This window comes from Vulpes vulpes, chromosome 9, assembly GCF_048418805.1.
Source record: "Vulpes vulpes isolate BD-2025 chromosome 9, VulVul3, whole genome shotgun sequence".
NCBI classification, from domain to species: domain Eukaryota; kingdom Metazoa; phylum Chordata; class Mammalia; order Carnivora; family Canidae; genus Vulpes; species Vulpes vulpes.
The window spans coordinates 53,453,673-53,472,814 of NC_132788.1; the positions used below are offsets into that span (position 1 = coordinate 53,453,673).

General features: G+C 45.5%; 1 protein-coding gene across 10 annotated transcripts in view; it reads right to left on the reverse strand.

Annotated features, from left to right (window-relative positions):
* Positions 1 to 19,142, reverse strand: part of SLC41A3 (solute carrier family 41 member 3) — a 91,288-nt gene that overhangs the window by 41,853 nt on the left and 30,293 nt on the right. For 6 of the 10 annotated variants that reach the window (XM_072720114.1, XM_025991617.2, XM_072720117.1 and 3 more), the window contains one exon: positions 4,552 to 4,659. The exons of 2 other annotated variants lie outside the window; for them this stretch is intronic. In XM_072720114.1, the coding sequence (XP_072576215.1) occupies positions 4,552 to 4,659 (108 nt within the window). Of the gene's footprint in view, positions 1 to 4,551; positions 4,660 to 8,002; positions 8,525 to 19,142 lie in introns of those variants that run through there. 2 more of the 10 variants (XM_025991619.2, XM_072720118.1) reach the window with 2 other exon arrangements.

Consider the following 19,142-nt stretch of genomic DNA (forward strand, 5'->3'; position numbering starts at 1 on the left):
GTCCTGGGATCAAGCCCTGCTCAGGCACTGTACTCAGTGGGATTCTGTTTGAGTATTCTCTCTCTCCCTCTTCCTCTCCACCTTCCCTCACTCACACTCTGTCTCTAAAATAATCTTTAAAAAGTCATCATTTTTCACCGGTTTAAAATGTCAGTGTTCCATTGATCATATTTGTATGCATTAGAGTTTATTTCTGGATGTTCTGTTGTTGTGTATCAGTATCAACTGACACTGATTTCAAAATAGTTTAATTACTATAGCATTATACTACATTTTAAAATGCGGAAATCATGTGTGGAACCAGAAAAGACCCCGAATAGCCAGGGAAATTTTAAAGAAGAAAACCATAGCTGGGGGCATCACAATGCCAGATTTCAGGTTGTACTACAAAGCTGTGGTCATCAAGACAGTGTGGTACTGGCACAAAAACAGACACATAGATCAGTGCAACAGAATAGAGAATTCAGAAGTGGACCCTGAACTTTATGGTCAACTGATATTCGATAAAGGAGGAAAGACTATCCACTGGAAGAAAGACAGTCTCTTCAATAGATGGTGCTGGGAAAATTGGACATCCACATGCAGAAGAATGAACTAGACCACTCTCTTGCACCATACACAAAGATAAACTCAAAATGGATGAAAGATCTTAATGTGAGACAAAATTCCATCCAAATCCTAGAGGAGAACACAGGCAACACCCTTTTTGAACTCGGCCACAGTAACTTCTTGCAAGATTCATCCACGAAGGCAAGAGAAGCAAAAGCAAAAATGAACTATTGGGACGTCATCAAGATAAGAAGCTTTTGCACAGCAAAGGATACAGTCAACAAAACTAAAAGACAACCTACAGAATGGGAGAAGATATTTGCAAATGACATATCAGATAAAGGGCTAGTTTCCAAGATCTATAAAGAGCTTCTTAAATTCAAAGAAACAAACAATCCAATCATGAAATGGGCAAAAGACATGAAGAGAAATTTCACAGAGGAAGACATAGACATGGCCAACACGCACATGAGAAAATGCTCTGCATCACTTGCCATCAGGGAAATACAAATCCAAACCACAATGAGATACCACCTCACGCCAGTGAGAATGGGGAAAATTAACAAGGCAGGAAACCACAAATGTTGGAGAGGATGTGGAGAAAGGGGAGCCCTCCTGCACTGTTGGTGGGAATGTGAACTGGGCAGCCAGTCTGGAAAACTGTGTGGAGGTTCCTCAAAGAGTTAAAAATAGACCTGCCCTATGACCCAGCAATTGCACTGTTGGGGATTTACCCCAAAGATACAGATGCAATGAAACTCCAGGACACCTTTATAGCAGCAATGTCCACAATAGCCAAACTGTGGAAGGGGCCTTGGTGTCCATGGAAAGATGAATGCATAAGGAAGATGTGGTTTATGTATACAATGGAATATTCCTCAGCCATTAGAAATGACAAATACCCACCATTTGCTTCAACGTGGATAGAACTGGAGGGTATTATGCTGAGTGAAATAAGTCAATTGGAGAAGGACAAACATTATATGTTCTCATTCATTTGTGGAATATAAAAAATAGTGAAAGGGAATATAAGGGAAGGGAGAAGAAATGTGTGGGAAATATCAGAAAGGGAGACAGAACATAAAGACTCCTAACTCTGGGAAACGAACTAGGGGTGGTGGAAGAGTAGGAGGGCGGGGGGGGGGGGGAGGTGGTGAATGGGTGACGGGCACTGAGGGGGGCACTTGACGGGATGAGCACTGGGTGTTACTCTGTATGTTGGCAAATTGAACACCAATAAAAAATAAATTTATTATTTAAAAAAAAAAGGAAAAAGGGGGAAAGGAGAAAAAATGAGTGAGAAATATCAGAAAGGGAGACAATATGAAAGACTCCTAACTCTGGAACCTAGGGGTAGTGGAAAGGGAGGTGGACCGGGGGTGGGGGTGACTGGGTGATGGGCACTGAGGTGGGCACTTGGCGGGATGAGCACTGGGTGTTATTCTATATGTTGGCAAATCGAACACCAATAAAAAATAAATTTATTTTTAAAAATCGGAAAAAAATAAAACTAAATAAATGCGGAAATCAGTATTCTTTCTCTTTTCCTTTTAATATTTCCTTGGCTATTCTCACTCACATATGTATCCAGATCATCTTTAAAATAATATTGTCAATTTTAAAATACTATTGTTCTCCTAATTCCCTCTGGCATACTTATAGCAACAGCACTAATTTTATAAACTAAAACAAGGAAAATTGGTAACTTTACAGCATTGACTTTTCCCATTCAGGAACTTGATCTCTCTCTCTCTCCAAATTTATATTTCCCTTGTAAAGTATTGCTGTTTTATTTGTATAAGTCCTGAACATTTCTGAGGCTTCAGTCTGAAGATATTTTAAAATTAGTTAATGGCTTGAAAGATACCTCTTTTCTAACTGTATTTTATAAATGATTATTTCTAGTATATACAGGAATACACAGATACACATTTATGTATGTCGATACATATATTTTTAAAATTTCATTCAGATATTTTGAAACCAGATCACTTTATGGAGCTTGTTAGTTTAATAGTTTTCTAGTTGATTTGCTTAGATTTTTCCAAAGTGGCAAAATCTATAGAAAATAATGAGTTTTTTCCTCCTTCTCAATATTCAAGGCTCTTACTTCTTTATTTATTACATTACCTAAAACATCCAGAACAACATAGGTTCTGGAACAATAAAACAACGTAAATAAAACAAAGTAAATATAAAACAATATAAAAAATTCCGGTACTTCAAGTTGCTCTAAGAATATTTTTTTAAAATCATGAATGCTCATTGAAATCAAAACTTATCTAAAGGAGACTGGAGCTGGATCACAGTTGCCAGGACAGAATGGCAGGACAGGCTGGACAGAGTATGTCAAGAGACCTCTCCTGAGGAGAAGGAAATGTTCTAGATCTCGACTGGGGTGGTACTTACACAGGGACACAGATCTGTCAAAAGCCAATGACCTGTACACTTAATATTTGTGAGTTTCTATTTTATTAATTTATACCTAATACAGCAAATTAAACAAAAATAAAGAATGGGTGTGGAGTACCTTCAAAGGTTCTACTGCAATGATAATGGTATTCTCCTTGGACAGACGCCTGTAATGAATTATACTACAAGTTGTCTTTGCCCTCCCCGTTTGATGTATTTTAAACAAATTACAACTAAGATTTGATCATCGTAGTGAATGTTTAACATGTAGGGAAGCATCATGAAATAAAAATGTTATACTTTAACTGAAGAGATGGCAATCAACACTTCTTCCCTCTCAAACACTTACCAACGTAATCACACATGTGTGTGTCTGCATCATGTTATCTGCTGCTTAAAACATTTCAATGTCCTATGAGGCTAGAAATGATCCAGCCCTACGCATTAATTCCCTATTACTATTGTAACAAATTATCACAAATTTCATGGTTTGAAACAACAAATGCATTCTCCTATAGTTCTGGAGGCCCAGAGTCTGAAATGAGCCTTCTGGGGCAAACATCAAGGTGTCAACAGGGCCTCACTCCCCTGGAAGCTCTAGGGAGGAATCTGTTTCTTTCCCTCCCTAGCAGGTAGCACTATATTTCCTGGCTCTTCCTCTGTCTTCAAATCCAGTGGCCTAGCATATACTCTGACTTGGCATCCCTCACATGACTTTTTCTTCTGAAACTCCCCTGTCTTCCTCTCCCTTGTGATGACACTGGAGCCCACCTGGATAATCCAGGGTCATCTCCCAGGCCAAGGTCCTTCACTTAACCACACCTGCAAAGACCCTGTCCACATGAGAATGGACACATGGCACAGGCCCCATGGATGAGGGTGTGGTTCCTCAGGGGCCACTGTCCAGCTGACTGTCCCTCACCCACTTCTCAGGCAGCCTCTGCCCCTTGCCTGCACTATTCCAGCTCTATCGCTCATCTTTCCTTCTCTTGTGTATACTACACCTCCTCTTGCCACAGGTACCATGCACATACTGGATGTGAGATGGGCTTCATAGAAGGGGAGAGACCATTCTACATAATGGAAGAAGACTTTCAGTTCCCAGGGTAGCCACAAGAGGTGAAGGAGTGACCACGAGAGGAAGAGTGTGAACCACAGACCCCTCTGCTGATGGAACATTCAAGAAGCCATTCTAGAGAATAAAATCCTCTAACCGAGGTGGGCAGTATGGTGATCCAAATCCTCCATCTCCTCTCCCAAACCCTCCAGTAAGCCTGTGCTGCTCATTACAGCTTGTATGTGTGTGTGGAGCTGGGCTCAGGGACACAGAGCAGCCCTGGCACCGGGTTAAATCAGTGGAACACAGGGCTGGGTCCAGCCCTTGTCAGCAGTTTAGCTGGGCCATGGAAAAACAGGATGGCAGGCCAGGAGGAGTGACCAGATGGAGCATCGTGATAGAACAAACCTTCATGATACTGGTGTTTCCAGAAAGTACAACCCACCCACTAATGAGCTACAAGGCGAGACTGGCAGGTGCTCAGTGGCCAACCCCAGGAGACAGGTGGCCTAGACGCTCAGGTGTCTACTTACAGCTGTGGAAAGTCGTGATGCCAGTGTCATTTCCAGGTTCCCCTTCAGGCCCACCAGGGGTGGCACCAATGTCAACAGGTCTTTAACCTCCACAAACACAGGCCAGTGCTGGTGAGGAAAGAAATAAGATCAATCCGAATACACATGTTGGCACATCTTCCAAATTTCTTCAAAGAAGTTGTGGCAAGTTCCTTTGCATTTGTCAGACCAAGTAGTTTCTTAAATGGGTTTAAATTAAACACAGAATTAAAAAGCCATGGAATTTTCTTAATACTATTCAGTGAAGAGCACCAGTGGGCCTCAGGAGAGCCCCATTCTTTCTCTGGCCTTCAGCAGCTGGGAAAACCGGAGGCCAAGCTGGGTCCAAGGCTGCCTTGCAAACACGTGTGTCTGGGGTGGCCCATGTGTTTGCAGCAACAGAAACGAGTCATAGGCAAGGAGGTGCTCCTACTGTCTGTTGGCAGCCTCCCGGTCTCCCAGAAGTATCCGGCCCCAGTGCCCTGTGCAACTGTCCTATCAATGCACCATATCCTGTCCAGACAGGTCAGTTTGCCATCCAGTTCCTGGTGCAGGCCTCCCTGCCTGGGCTCTGGCCTCCCCTGAGGCTGGCATCCTCTACCCCAAGCCTCCTCCCACCTCTAGCAAGCTGGCCTGCTCTGAAACACTCTCTGTTGGGCCAACACACAAGACCAACTCAGGAGTAAAAATAACCCCCCTCTCTCAGCATCCCCTGCCACAGAAGCCTCACCAATAACCAAAAGACTGTCTGTACTACGCGTACAGCCTGAGCAGAGCAGATAGGTCCCCTCCCCACCTGTCCAGCGCCCTGTCCCCATGACCATGGCCACTTGATCTTCCTCACTCCTTGCAAATGCCCCCTCATTCATCTGTATCTCTGCACACAGAGTTCCCTTTGCTTGGAACGTTTGCTACCTCTCACATCATCCTAGAAACTGTTATATTGTCCTTTAAAGTCCAACTCCCTTGTCTTGTTGATCACAGATTCTCTGACCCCTCTGGGAAGAATGAATTGTTTCCTCTTTCTTAGCTCACTGCCTCTGCTCCCTTATACTCCTTTGTGGGATGATCCAATGAGCACCTGCCTCACCCGCGAGGCTACAAATGCCAGGAAGGCAGGGACAGGTCTGTTTCTGCTCACTGCGACACCCCCAAGGCCCAAGAGCAGCTGGCACAGAATTCAACACAATATGCTGAGTGAGTAAATGAGGAACCAGATGAATGAATGAATTCACCTAACATACTCTGTGCTACAAAGCAGGCATCCTGTCTGAATCCTCTCTGACTCTAACAGTTAAAACCACAGTCACTGCCTCTGGGTGCATGCTCACTCACATAACCCCGATAAAGTCTGAAGGACACACATGACCTGATAACAGAGGCTTCCTCCAGGAAAAAATGGAGACTGAGGGCTTAACTTCAACTGCAATATTTATTTTATAAAAAAGAGAAACATTTGTACTTTCCTTGTGTAACAGAAAAATAATTTTTTGAAAAATAAAAATGAACTGCTACTCTGGCCACTTACTGGGTCTCAATCCCTGGGCCCCACTAGAGACTGAACCCAGACCCTATAAACAGAGACCCCTGGCCCCAAGTCTAGAGGTCAAGCCAGCACCTGCACCGTGGCCTTGGGGCCAGCCCACTGTGCCAGGGGCGGCCATACGGCGCACTTGCCAGGCGGTCGTTCTTGATGCAGACTCACACACCCCAAGGCCCCAGCATGCAGAGCCTGGGTGCAGCTGGGGCAGGTCACCCTCCTGTGCTGTGGCCTCCCTTGGGGAGCGGCACTGGCAAGGCTGCTTCCTGCACCACTGAGCGGCTGTGAGCAGGGTGGTTGTGGTGCACAGGCAGGAGCCACACAAACTTGAGTGCCCTTGAATTTCACTGCCCGGAAGTCACTGCACGTTTGCAAAGTGGGGAGAAGGAATGAGCAGTGTCTTCCGGGGCTGTTTTCTGTTTCTCTCAGCTGCTGGGCCTCCTGATGCTGGATGGCTCAAGAACTGAAATTGCAATCTTCCCCCAGTCTGCTCTGGGCCTGAGCCCAAGACACCCCTTCTTGTGCACGCTAGACACACAGGCCCAGAGAGGCGTTCCGCCCTCCAGCTGGACTTCTTCCTAGACTGGCCTTCTGTGCCACCTCTACTGTTGGCCACGTATCATCCCAAGCCCATCTTCCCCTCACATGCCACCACATCTTCTAGGCTCTACCAAGATCCTTTAACTGATTGATCAATAGTTTCCCAGCCGTAGCAAGTAAGGGAAATGCAAGGTGGTTGGAGGGGCTTGAACCCATGCTCCACAAGGAGGTCATGGAAGGTCAAAAAAGGAGAGACCCAGAGCAGAGCCTTTCTCCCCAGGATCCACAGAAGGGTCTTAGGGAAGGGGTGAGACTACTGGAGCAGCTCAAGGGATGAAGCTCTGAAGTGGGAGAGATGGGTATCTAGGCTGCAAGCCCAAATGAATGCTGACAGCAAGCTGCCCCAGCCCCAGGACGGAGGAGCACCATCTGCTGAGCTGTGCAAGCAGAGGTCACCCAGGAGGTATCATGAGCCTCATCCAGAGGCCAGGGGACAGGTGGGTGCTGAGTATCCCTTTCCACCTCAGAGACAGGTGCACAGGGAATGCTGAGTGGTCATCGGGAAGGAGATATGGGTTTAACCGAGGAAGGCACACACTAGCTGAGATGTCCCCAGGGCCTCCAAAATGAAATTTAAATTTAATTTCACTGACTAAAAAGCATATCATATAGTATGATGCCATACTTTCTTGACAGATACACACCACAATGTTGATAGAGATCATGGGCACCCTCACTTCTTCACTTACATTTATTGTCTAGTTTTTCTGGAATCACAAACTAATTCTATAAAGATGTTTAGGCAAACAGAGCCAACCCTCGATGATTCAGACAGCATCACCTGAGCCAACCCCAGGGCATAAGCAGACCAGGAGAAGTGAAGTGTATGCTCACTTGGAGGCCTCCCCACAAATGCCTCCACCCAACAGAGATCACCACATCCCCAGGCTTGCCTGGACCCCAGCCCAGGCTCCAGACCTTGTCCCCCTCCCATGAAGAGCCCCATAGAGATGGGGGTAGCTGGAGGGAACAGTGCCCACCCTCACAACCCTATGATGCAGGTGCATTCGTTAACCCCATCTATAGCTGGGGAAGCTGATGAGGGGGAGGCTAACGAATTTTCTCAGGGAGTGAGCAAATGGCATCTGAACCTCCCCAAGGCTACTGGAGGCTACTGAACCTGCGGCGGGCACCATTGCGGGACTCCTGGACATCAGGCCAGGCTCAGGGCTGCAGCCCCACTCAGAGCCTCTGCTGTCCCCTGGCCAGTCCTATCTGTGATGCCCAGGGAGCCTGGTTCTCCTCACCCTCCACCCAGGGCCCTGAGCTGGCCCTCATATGCCCAGTACGCACTTGGATGGTGTTCATCACCAGGCCGGCTGTCAACATGCCCAAGCCGGAGAGTAGAATGGGCACCACAATCTGGCAAATGATAGTGAAGATGGTCTCAGGGAAGACTCCATGGGGGGAACGGGTGAGTTCACAGCTGAAGCCTCGCAGCTTCTGGCCCTGGAAGCGAAACTCCAGATTCAGCTGGGTGACCACCATGGTCAGGCTGCGACCACATCTGCAGGAGCAAGATGTCCAAGTCTATCCTCTGTCCTCCTTGCCCACACCAGGGTACGTTTCCTAAGAGGTCCACACAGGTAACATTGCCAGTGCTCTGAGCTGGCAGAAGGCTCCCCGACTGCCCCTCAGCCAAGGGCGAGAGCAAGCAAGGAACAAAGGCCAGTGTGACTCAGAGCTTCAGTCGGGGCCTTGGCGAGCTCCTGCTTTCTGTCCACTCCCTCAGATCAGGTTCCGTTCAGAGTGGTTGCCGTGTCAGCCGGGACCTCCCTCAGCTGGACTGTTGTGAGGAGGCTCAAAGTCTCTCCCAGTGACCTTGACAGCATCCAGCCATCCAGCCCACACTGACTTGGGCTGGACCCAGGGAGATAGAGCTGCAGGAGGCCTGGCCTTGGTGAGGGCCACAAAGAATCCTGCCCACCTCTGTACATGCAACCCAGGCTGCTTCTACGCTTGGCAGAGAAGGGCCTGGAGAAATCTCCATAAAGGACACACTCCTACCGTCCCCTGAGGAGTTTCATTCTTTAAGGTCCAGAGGGCTGGAGGCACCCAAGAAAGAAGCCATGTCCTGCAATCCCCATGACTTCAGAGTCCAAAGGCTCATGGCCATAGGAAGATATATTCACAGAGTAAATGCAGCCCTGTTCTTTCCCACCGGCCCAGAAGGCTTATAAACATGCTTCAAAAGGGACCCCACCATTCTCATCCACTACAAAGGTCAGACCAGCCCTAATTCTCCACTGGCTCCCCCAACCCAGAGAACTAGCTGGGATGTCACCTCTGCTGCCAGGGATTCTATCTACTGTTGAGTGTGCCCTGTGCATTCATTCCACAGGTACCAGGGACGAATTGTCAGGCCTGAGGGCTGGCTGGAACAAGGATCAAGGCCACAGCCAAACGAGGCCTGAGGTCAGAAGCACACTCACCTACTGACCCCAGGGGACTTCACCTGGACCAGGCCCTGATCTAGGCCTCAACTTCTGCTCCTGTTCCTCTTGGGCAACTCAGGTGGCTACCCTCTGTTGAACAGTCTAACCCACACTCAGGTCCCATCCCCTTAGCCTGGAGTTCATGGTCTTCATCAGTCTAGATCCTCCTGACTTCCCCAACCCTACCCACCTCCTCACAACTACAGCCAAACTTGTCCAACAATTATCTCCCTCAAATGCCAGATACTGCTCCTCTCTGCACCTATCCTTACACAATTCATCTACTCATTCATTCAACAGATACTTTTAAGCCCTTCCTTGGAGCCAGATAATGAGCTCTAACCATCTTGGACTTTCCTCCCATCAAGAGTTGGAGTTTCTGTCTCCTCCTCTTTGATTTGTGACTGCAAATAGACCAAATAGACCAGTAGAACACAGCAGAAGAGACACCATGCCAAGACCGATTCTTGAGAAACTGAGTCTCTACTTCCCATTTCCTGAGATGCTCACGCTTGAAACCTAAACACCACGCTGTGAGGAACCCAAGTGGTCACACAGAGAGGCCACCTACAACTGAGATTCCAAGTGACAGCCAGCAGCAACTTTCACGTCCTGTGACTGAACTAGACTGCAATGTGCACAATGCATAGCAAGTCAACCAAGCAGATTCTGTGACTGAGCAGACATCCATTCTCACAGAGCCCTATCCAAACTGTAGATTCATGATCCAACTGGCTTTTAAAAAGCCACTAAATTTGAGTGTGGATATACTGTGTAGCAATAGGTCACGGGGACATCTCGGGAGCCTCATCCCCACTCTTTACTTTTCTCATCTCAGATAAACTAACAACTTCCAAGCCTCCCCTGAACTTTCAAGCTCCATGTAACCCCCACGTAACTTGATCAATCTTCCATGATCATTCTTTCCAACCCCTCTCCCAAGCCTCCTGCCTCAATGAATCGTTCTGCCAGAAACCCAAACCCCACTCCGATCACACATCCCCCAACCATCTCAACCCCACATCTAATCTGCCTGTCCCCTTGTCTCTCCCATGTGTATCCCCTCCTCTCCAGCACACGAACACCACCTTCACCAGGGTCTTTTCTACTTCCTAACCCATCTTCCACCAGAAGTAACACATGTTCTTCACATTAACATTTTATATTACATCTCCAAGTCACCTGCTTTCCCAAATATTCTTAAGAGCTGTCAATTCATTACCTGAGAAGTTGAGATTCTGTGGTCAGACATTTCAAGGTTCTTCACAATTGGGGAGGAGGGAAGCACCCATTTCAGCCCTCTCTTTCTAGAACATGGTCACAAACCACACTCCCTAGAAGGAACTTCCCATGGACATTCACGTGGGCTGTGCCTATGTTCACACTGCTCCTTCTACAGGTTCCACACACTGCTCAGGCCAAACTCCCACCAAACCTTATGGCCAAGTGAGATGCCTTACCATATTTGAGGCCATCCCAGTTTCCTGGCCAGAGCCCAACATCTCCACCAGAATTTCCAAAGCTCTTTTTCTGAAGACCTCTGAGGACAAGTCTACATTTCCCGGATGCAGCATGAAATGCACACACATTGACTCTCCCTTCCTGGAGTGCGCTCCTCTTGCAAAAGAGTCTGGCTGACACACAGCCACAAACTTCAGAGCAAGCGAAGGTATTCATCATTAATTCCACAATGAGTACTGGGGGCCTTATGTTTGCCAGACTCTTGGTCTAAGTGTCATGGTACATCTGTTAGCTGAAAGACACATGCATAGAGCCTTTCAGTGTGGCAGCTAATCATAAAAATAAAAATGTAATTATGACCTGTGGTAAATGCTCTGAAGGAAACCCAAGGAATAGGAGCAGAGGTGAGGACCAGCCAACCAAACACGGCACCAAGATCTGCAAATGAATGAATGAACGAATGAAAGATTTTCATTCTCTTATATAGCCATGTGTGCTTCCCAATATCCATTCATGTTAAATCATTTCACGTTCAATCTATCACCAGAATTGCAAAATATCTCTAGGATGTTCACCAGGAAGAACAACCTTCTGTTTTTGCAAATGAGAAGTCAAAGGCTCTGAGAGGGTTTGCCCAAGATCACACTCCATCAGGATCAGAGGCAGGACTAAACTCTGACATGGGGTGCAGACTGCTTCCACCTCTCCCTGCGGTTGGCTCCTTGCTCTTCTCTCATCTGCTGCTCCCCACCATCTGTGGTATGGGTCGATGTGTTCAAACAAGAGTCTGAACCAGTAGAAGGCAGAGAGAAATGGTATATTTCTTTTCTTTAAAATTCAGTTAATTAACATACACTATATTATTGGTTTCAAAGGTAGAAGTCAGTGATTCATCAGTCTCATACAACACCCAGTGCTCATTCCATCACATGCCCTCCTTAATGCCTATCACCTAGTTACCCCATCCTCCACATACCACCCCTCCAGCTACCCTCAGTTTGTTTCCTATGGTTAAGAGTCTCTTATGATTTGTCTCCTTCTCTGATTTTGTCTCATTTTATTTTTCCCTGACTTCCTCTATGTTCATCTGTTTTGTTTATTAAATTCTACATATGAAGGAGGGGCAAGATGGCAGAAGAGTAGGGTCCCCAAGTCACCTGTCCCCACCAAATTACCTAGATAACTTTCACATCATCCTGAAAACCTATGAATTCGGCCTGAGAATTAAAGAGAGAACAAAAACGCCACAGTGAGAAGAGTTCACTCTTTTATCAAGGTAGGAAGACGGGGGGGGGGGGGGGGGGGGGATAAAGAAATAAAAAGCATCCAAGGGGGAGGGGCCCCGTGAGGAGCCGGGCTAAGGCCTCCTGGCGACTGCTCGCAGCACAGGAAAGCCCAGTCCCAGAGAAGCAGGACCTTCACCCATCTTCCCGGACCAAAAGGCACTCGCAGGGAGTTGGAGCAGGACCCCAGGAGGGGCGGGGATGCCCTCAGGCTCCCAGGGGCACTAAGAGAGGACCTGCCCCTGGGGGAGAGCATGCCACACCCCACAGCCGAACTCCCTAAAGGGCTGCAGAAAGTGCCCAGCAGGGCGGGGAGCAGCTCAGGTGGCAGCTCCAGCGGCGGCTCAGCGCAGAGGGGGCTGCAGCCAAGAGCGCGATTCCAGCGGTGCAGGCCGTGGAGGCCAGGGTGCCGGGGGACACAGCCCAGGATCCAGTGCTCCCCCTGCGACGGGCAGAGGCCGGGAGGGCCCAGGACAGCCAGGACGCTCCTGCCCCGAGCTGACCAGATCAGCAGCCCCGCCCCGGAGCCTCCAGGTCCCTACAGACTGAGAGCTCTGGTAGTTACTGCAGGAGCTGACTCCAGGGCTGGAGAGCTGACTGCCGCCACTGTTGTTCCTCCCGGGGCTTCACAGGATAAACAACCCCCACTGAGCCTCACAGTGGCCTCACAGGATAAACAGGATAAACAACTTTCACTGAGCCCTGCACCAGGCAGGGGGCTGAGCAGCTCCCCCAAGTGCTCACAGCTGAGAATCAGCACAGCTGGCCCCTCCCCCAGAAGACCAGCTAGACGGACAGGGGAAAAGCAAGTTATTGACCAAGCAGAACTGGAAAGTCCCAGGGGACGTCGAGAGATTTACAGTATAGAGAATCAGAGGATACTCCACGTTGTTTTTTGTTTTCTGTTTGCTTCCTTCCCATTTTTTCTTTTTCTTATCTTCTTCTTCTATTTTTTTTTCTTTTTCTTTTCTTTTTTCTCTTCTTTTTCTCCTTTTCCCAGTACAATTTATTTTGGCCACTCTGCACTGGGCAAAATGCCTAGAAGGAAAAACTCACCTCAAAGGAAAGAATCAGAAACAGTCCTCTCTCCCAGAGAGTTACAAAATTTGGATTACAATTCAATGTCAGAAAGCCAATTCAGAAGCAATTATAAAGCTACTGGTGTCTCTAGAAAAAAAGCATAAAGGACTCAAGAGACTTCATGACTGAAGAATTTAGATATAATGAGGCAGAAATTAAAAATCAATTAAATGAGATCCAATCCAAACTCGAGGTCCTAACAATGAGGGTTAACGAGGTAGAACAAGTGAGTGACCTAGAAGACAAGTTGATGGCAAAAGGGAAACTGAAGAAAAAAAGAAAAAACAATTAAAAGATCATGAGGATAAGTTAAGGGAAATAAGTGACAGCCTCAAAAGGAAAAATCTATGTTTAATTGGGATTCCCGAGGGCGCCAAAAGAGACAGAGGTCCAGAATATGTATTTGTATGTATTTCATAGCTGAAAACTTTCCTAATCTGGGAAGGGAAACAGGCATTCAGATCCAGGAAATAGAGATTCCCCACCCCAAAATTAATAAAAACTGCTCAACACCTCAAAATTTAATAGTGAAGCTTACAAATCCAAAGACAAAGAGAAGGTCCCTAAAGTACCTGGAGACAAGAAATCTCTAAATTTATGGGGAGAAATATTAGATTAACAGCAAACCTCTCCACAGAGACCTGGCAGGCCAGAAAGGGCTGGCAAGATATGTTCAGGGTCCTACATGAGAAGAACCTGCAGCCAAGAATACTTTATCCAGCAAGGCTATCATTCAGAATAGAAGGAGAGATAAAAAGCTTCCAAGATAGGCAGAAACTGAAAGAATATGTGACCACCAAACCAGTTCTCCAAGAAATACTAAGGGAGATTCTGTAATAGAGGAAGTCCAAGGGAAAAATCCACAAAAACAGGGACTGAAAAGGTATCATGATGACACTAAATTCATATCTTTCAATAGTAACTCTGAACGTGAATGGGCTTAATGGCCCCATCAAAAGGCGCAGGGTGTCAGACTGGATAAAAAAGCAGGACCCATCTATTTGCTGTCTACAAGAGACTCATTTTAGACAGAAGGACACCTACACCCTGAAGATAAAATATTGGAGAAACATATACCATTCAAATAGCCCTCAAAAGAAACGAGGGGCAACCATCCTTATGTTAGATAAACTAAACTTTATCCTGAAGATGGTAGTAAGAGATGAAGAGGGGCACTATATCATAATTCAAGAATCTATCCAACAAGAGGACTTAACAATCCTGAATATTTATGCCCCAAATAAGGGAGCTGCCAAGTATATCAATCAATTAATAACCAAAGTTAAGACATACTTAAGATAATAAGACATTTATACTTGGTGACTTCAATGGAGCGCTTTGTACAATCGACATATATTCTAAGCACAAACTCTCCAAAGAACAAGAGTTTTTCTTTTTAAATTTTTTTATTTATGATAGTCACACACAGAGAGAGAGAGAGAGAGAGAGAGAGAGGCAGAGAAATAGGCAGAGGGAGAAGCAGGCTCCATGCACCGGGAGCCCGATGTGAGATTCGATCCCGGGTCTCAAGGATCGTGCCCTGGGCCAAAGGCAGGCGCTAAACTGCAGCGCCACCCAGGGATCCCAGAACAAGAGTTTTAAATGATACACTGGACCAGATGGATTTCACAAATATCTACAGAATTTTAATCCAAACACAACTGAATACACATTCTTCTCAACTGCACATGGAACTTGCTCCATGATAGACCACATACTGGGTCACAAATGAGAGCTTAACTGATACAAAAAGATTGGGATCATCCACTGCATATTTTTAGACCATAATGCTTTGAAATTAGAACTAAATCACAAGAAGAAGTTTGGAAGGATTTCAAACATGTGGAGGTTAAGGACCATCCTGCTAAAAGATGAAAGGGTCAACCAGGAAATCAGGTAAAAATTAAAAAGATTCATGGAAACTAAAGAGAATGAAGATACAGCCATTCAAAATTGTTGGGATACAGCAAAAGCAGTCCTGAGGGGGAAATACATCGCAATAAAAACATCCATCCAAAAACTGGAAAGAACTCAAATATAAAAGCTAACCTTGCACCTAAAGGAGCTACAGAAAAAACAGCAAATAGATCCCACACCCAGCAGAAGAGAGTTCATAAAGATTTGAGCAGAACTCAATGAAATCGAGACCAAAAGAACTGAGGAACAGATCAACAAAACCAGGAGTTGGTTCTTTGAAAGAATTAATAAGAGAGATAAACCATTAGCCAGCCTTATTAAAAAGAAGAGAGAGAAGACTCAAATTAATAAAATCATGAATGAGAAAGGAGAGATCACCACCAATACCAAGGAAATACAAATGATCTTAAAAACTTATTATGAGCAGCTATGCACCAATAAATTAGGCAATCTAGAAGAAAAATGGATACATTTCTGGAAAACCACAAAATACGAAAACTGGAACAGGAAGAAATAGAAAACCTAAACAGGCCGATAACCAGGGAGGAGATTGAAGCAGTCATCAAAAACCCCCCAAGACACAAAAGTCCAGGGCCAGATGGCTTCCCTGGGGAATTCTATCAAACGTTTAAAGAAGAAACCATACCTATTCTACTAAAGCTGTTCAGAAAGATAGAAAGAGACAAAATACTTCCAAACTCGTTCTATGAGGCCAGCACCACCTTAATTCCAAAACCAGACAAAGACCCCACCAAAAAGGAGAATTACAGACCAATATCCCTGATGAACATGGATGCAAAAATTCTCAACAAGATACTAGCCAATAGGATCCAACAACACATTAAGAAAATTATTCACCATGACCAAGTAGGATTTATTCCCGGGACACAAGGCTGGTTCAACACTCGTAAAACAATCAATGTGATTCATCATATCAGCAAGAGAAAAACCAAGAACCATATGATCCTCTCATTAGATGCAGAGAAAGCATTTGACAAAATACAGCATCCATTCCTGATCAAAACTCTTCAGAGTGTAGGGATAGAGGGAACTTTCCTCAGCATCTTAAAAGCCATCCACGAAAAGCCCACAGCAAATATCATTCTCAAAGGGGAAGCACTGGGAGCCTTTCCCCTAAGATCAGGAACACGACAGGGATGTCCACTCTCACCACTGCTATTCAACATAGTACTGGAAGTCCTAGCCTCAGCAATCAGACAACAAAAAGACATTAAAGGCATTCAAATTGGCAAAAAAGAAGTCAAACTGTCCCTCTTCGTCGATGACTTGATACTCTACGTAGAAAACACAAAAGACTCCACCCCAAGATTGCTAGAACTCATACAGCAATTTGGCAGTGTGGCAGGATACAAAATCAATGCCCAGAAGTCAGTGGCATTTCTATACACTAACAATGAGACTGAAGAAAGAGAAATTAAGGAGTCAATCCCATTTACAAAGCACCCAAATGATTAAGATACCTAGGAATAAACCTAACCAAAGAGGTAAAGGATCTATACCCTAGAAACTATAGAACACTTCTGAAAGAAATTGAGGAAGACACAAAGAGATGGAAAAATATTCCATGCTCATGGATTGGCAGAATTAATATTGTGAAAATGTCAATGTTACCCAGGACAATTTACACGTTTAATGCAATCCCTATCAAAATACCATGGACTTTCTTCAGAGAGTTGGAACAAATTATTTTAAGATTTGTGTGGAATCAGAAAAGACCCCGAATAGCCAGGGGAATTTTAAAAAAGAAAACCATAGCTGGGGGCATCACAATGCCAGATTTCAGGCTGTACTACAAAGCTGTGGTCATCAAGACAGTGTGGTACTGGCACAAAAACAGACACATAGATCAATGGAACAGAACAGAGAACCCAGAAGTGGACCCTGAACTTTATGGTCAACTAATATTCAATAAAGCAGGAAAGACTCTCCACTGGAAGAGAGACAGTCTCTTCAGTAGATGGTGCTGGGAAAATTGGACATCCACATGCAGAAGAATGAAACTAGACCACTCCCTTGCACCATACACAAAGATAAACTCAAAATGGATGAAAGATCTTAATGTGAGACAAGATTCCATCAAAATCCTAGAGGATAACACAGGCAACACCCTTTTTGAACTCGGCCACAGTAACTTCTTGGAAGATACATCCACAAAGGCAAAGAAACAAAAGCAAAAATGAACTATTGGGACTTCATCAAGATAAGAAGCTTTTGCACAGCAAAGGATACAGTCAGCAAAACTAAAAGACAACCTACAGAATGGGAGAAGATATTTGCAAATGACGTATCAGATAAAAGGCTAGTTTCCAAGATCTATAAAGAACTTATTAAACTCCACAGCAAAGAAACAAACAATCCCATCATGAAATGGGCAAAATACATGAAGAGAAATCTCACAGAGGAAGACACAGACATGGCCAACACGCACATGAGAAAATGCTCTGCATCACTTGCCATCAGGGAAATACAAATCCAAACCACAATGAGATACCAACTCACGCCAGTTAGAATGGGGAAAATTAACAAGGCAGGAAACCACAAATGTTGGAGAGGATGCGGAGAAACGGGAACCCTTTTGCACTGTTGGTGGGAATGTGAACTGGTGCAGCCACTCTGGAAAACTGTGTGGAGGTTCCTCAAAGAGTTATAATTAGAGCTGCCCTACGACCCAGCAATTGCACTGTTGGGGATTTACCCCAAAGATACAGATGCAATGAAATGCCAGGACACCTGCACCCCAATGTTTCTAGCAGCAATGTCCACAATAGCCAAACTGCAGAAGGAGCCTCGGTGTCCATCGAAAGATGAATGGATAGAGAAGATGTGGTCTATGTATACAATGGAATATTATTCAGCCAGTAGAAATGACAAATACCCAGCATTTGTTTTGATGTGGATGGAACTGGAGGGTATTATGCTGAGTGAAATAAGTCAATCGGAGAAGGACAAGCATTATATGTTCTCATTCATTTGGGGAATATAAATAATAGTGAAAGGGGAAAGGAGGAAAAATAAGTGGGAAATATCAGAAAGGGAGACAGAACATGGAAGACTCCCAACTCTGGGAAACGAACTAAGGGTGGTGGAAGGGGAGGTGGGTGGGGGATGCGGGAGACTGGGTGATGGGCACTGAGGTGAGCACTTGATGGGATGAGCACTGGGTGTTATTCTATATGTTGACAAATTGAACACCAATAAAAAATAAATTTATAAAAAAATCCTCCTCATCAAGGAGATCAGGCATAGTCCCCACTTATCTCTCAGTACGGGGTATTAGTTCCCGCCAGCCCACAGAATTAGTCAAACAAGCCAACCACACCTTCCCATGGGAACCAAGGGCACTTCATCCTATTGTTACTACAAAGCCTGCCTCCTCAAGGTCCTGGCAGTTCACTCTGTTCCCCGGTGCTACCTTGTGTGTCCCTGGGTGGTAGGCAGTGTCCTCCTCCCCCAGGCTGTGAATACATGTGACTGATAAACTCTGTGATTTCCTCTGTTCAGTGCTGGCTTGTCATGTGTTTGGCCATCTCCATAATGCTAGGGTGGGAACCAATACCTGGCATCATGAAGAGGACAGCCCAAGTCTGGTCAGCTTTTTCCAGCTGCTCTCTGCTGACCAACCAGCTCCTGTCATGGCCACGGCTGCCTGGGCTGGGGCTGCTAATTGCCAGCCAGCTTGTGTATTAGCCTGCTCCATGTTCCACTGCCATCTCCTCTCATTCCCAAGAACTATTGCCAACTGGCCATATCCTCAGCAGGAGGTGCCGTCAGGGGCAGTCTGTGTTTGGCAAATGCTCTATGATACTCGGGGCACCTAGTCTGACTTATAAATTAAATTGCCAAAATGGGATCCCATGAAACAACCCCTTCTGCTGAACTCAAATAGTTCACATAGTCCAACATAAACTAACATAGGGTCTTTAAGGATTGAAATTAATCATATAAGACCTACTTGGTAAAGGGTTGATGACTGCTACTGTTTCTCCTTTTTAAAAATCAAATTTGGCCTGTTCTTTAAGGTGGAAAGAATATACAGTGCTTTCAAGTGAATGACCACAGCCTCAATGCTCTGGTTCCATTCCTTGAGGCCCCATCCAATATTACTGAGATTACTGACTCCACCCAATCAGCAACCAGTATTTTGCTACTAGAGATCTGGCTAATATGTTCTATTCAGTGTCTATTTCAACAGCCTCTTAGGCGCAGTTGACCTTCAACTCCAAATGGGCACCGTAG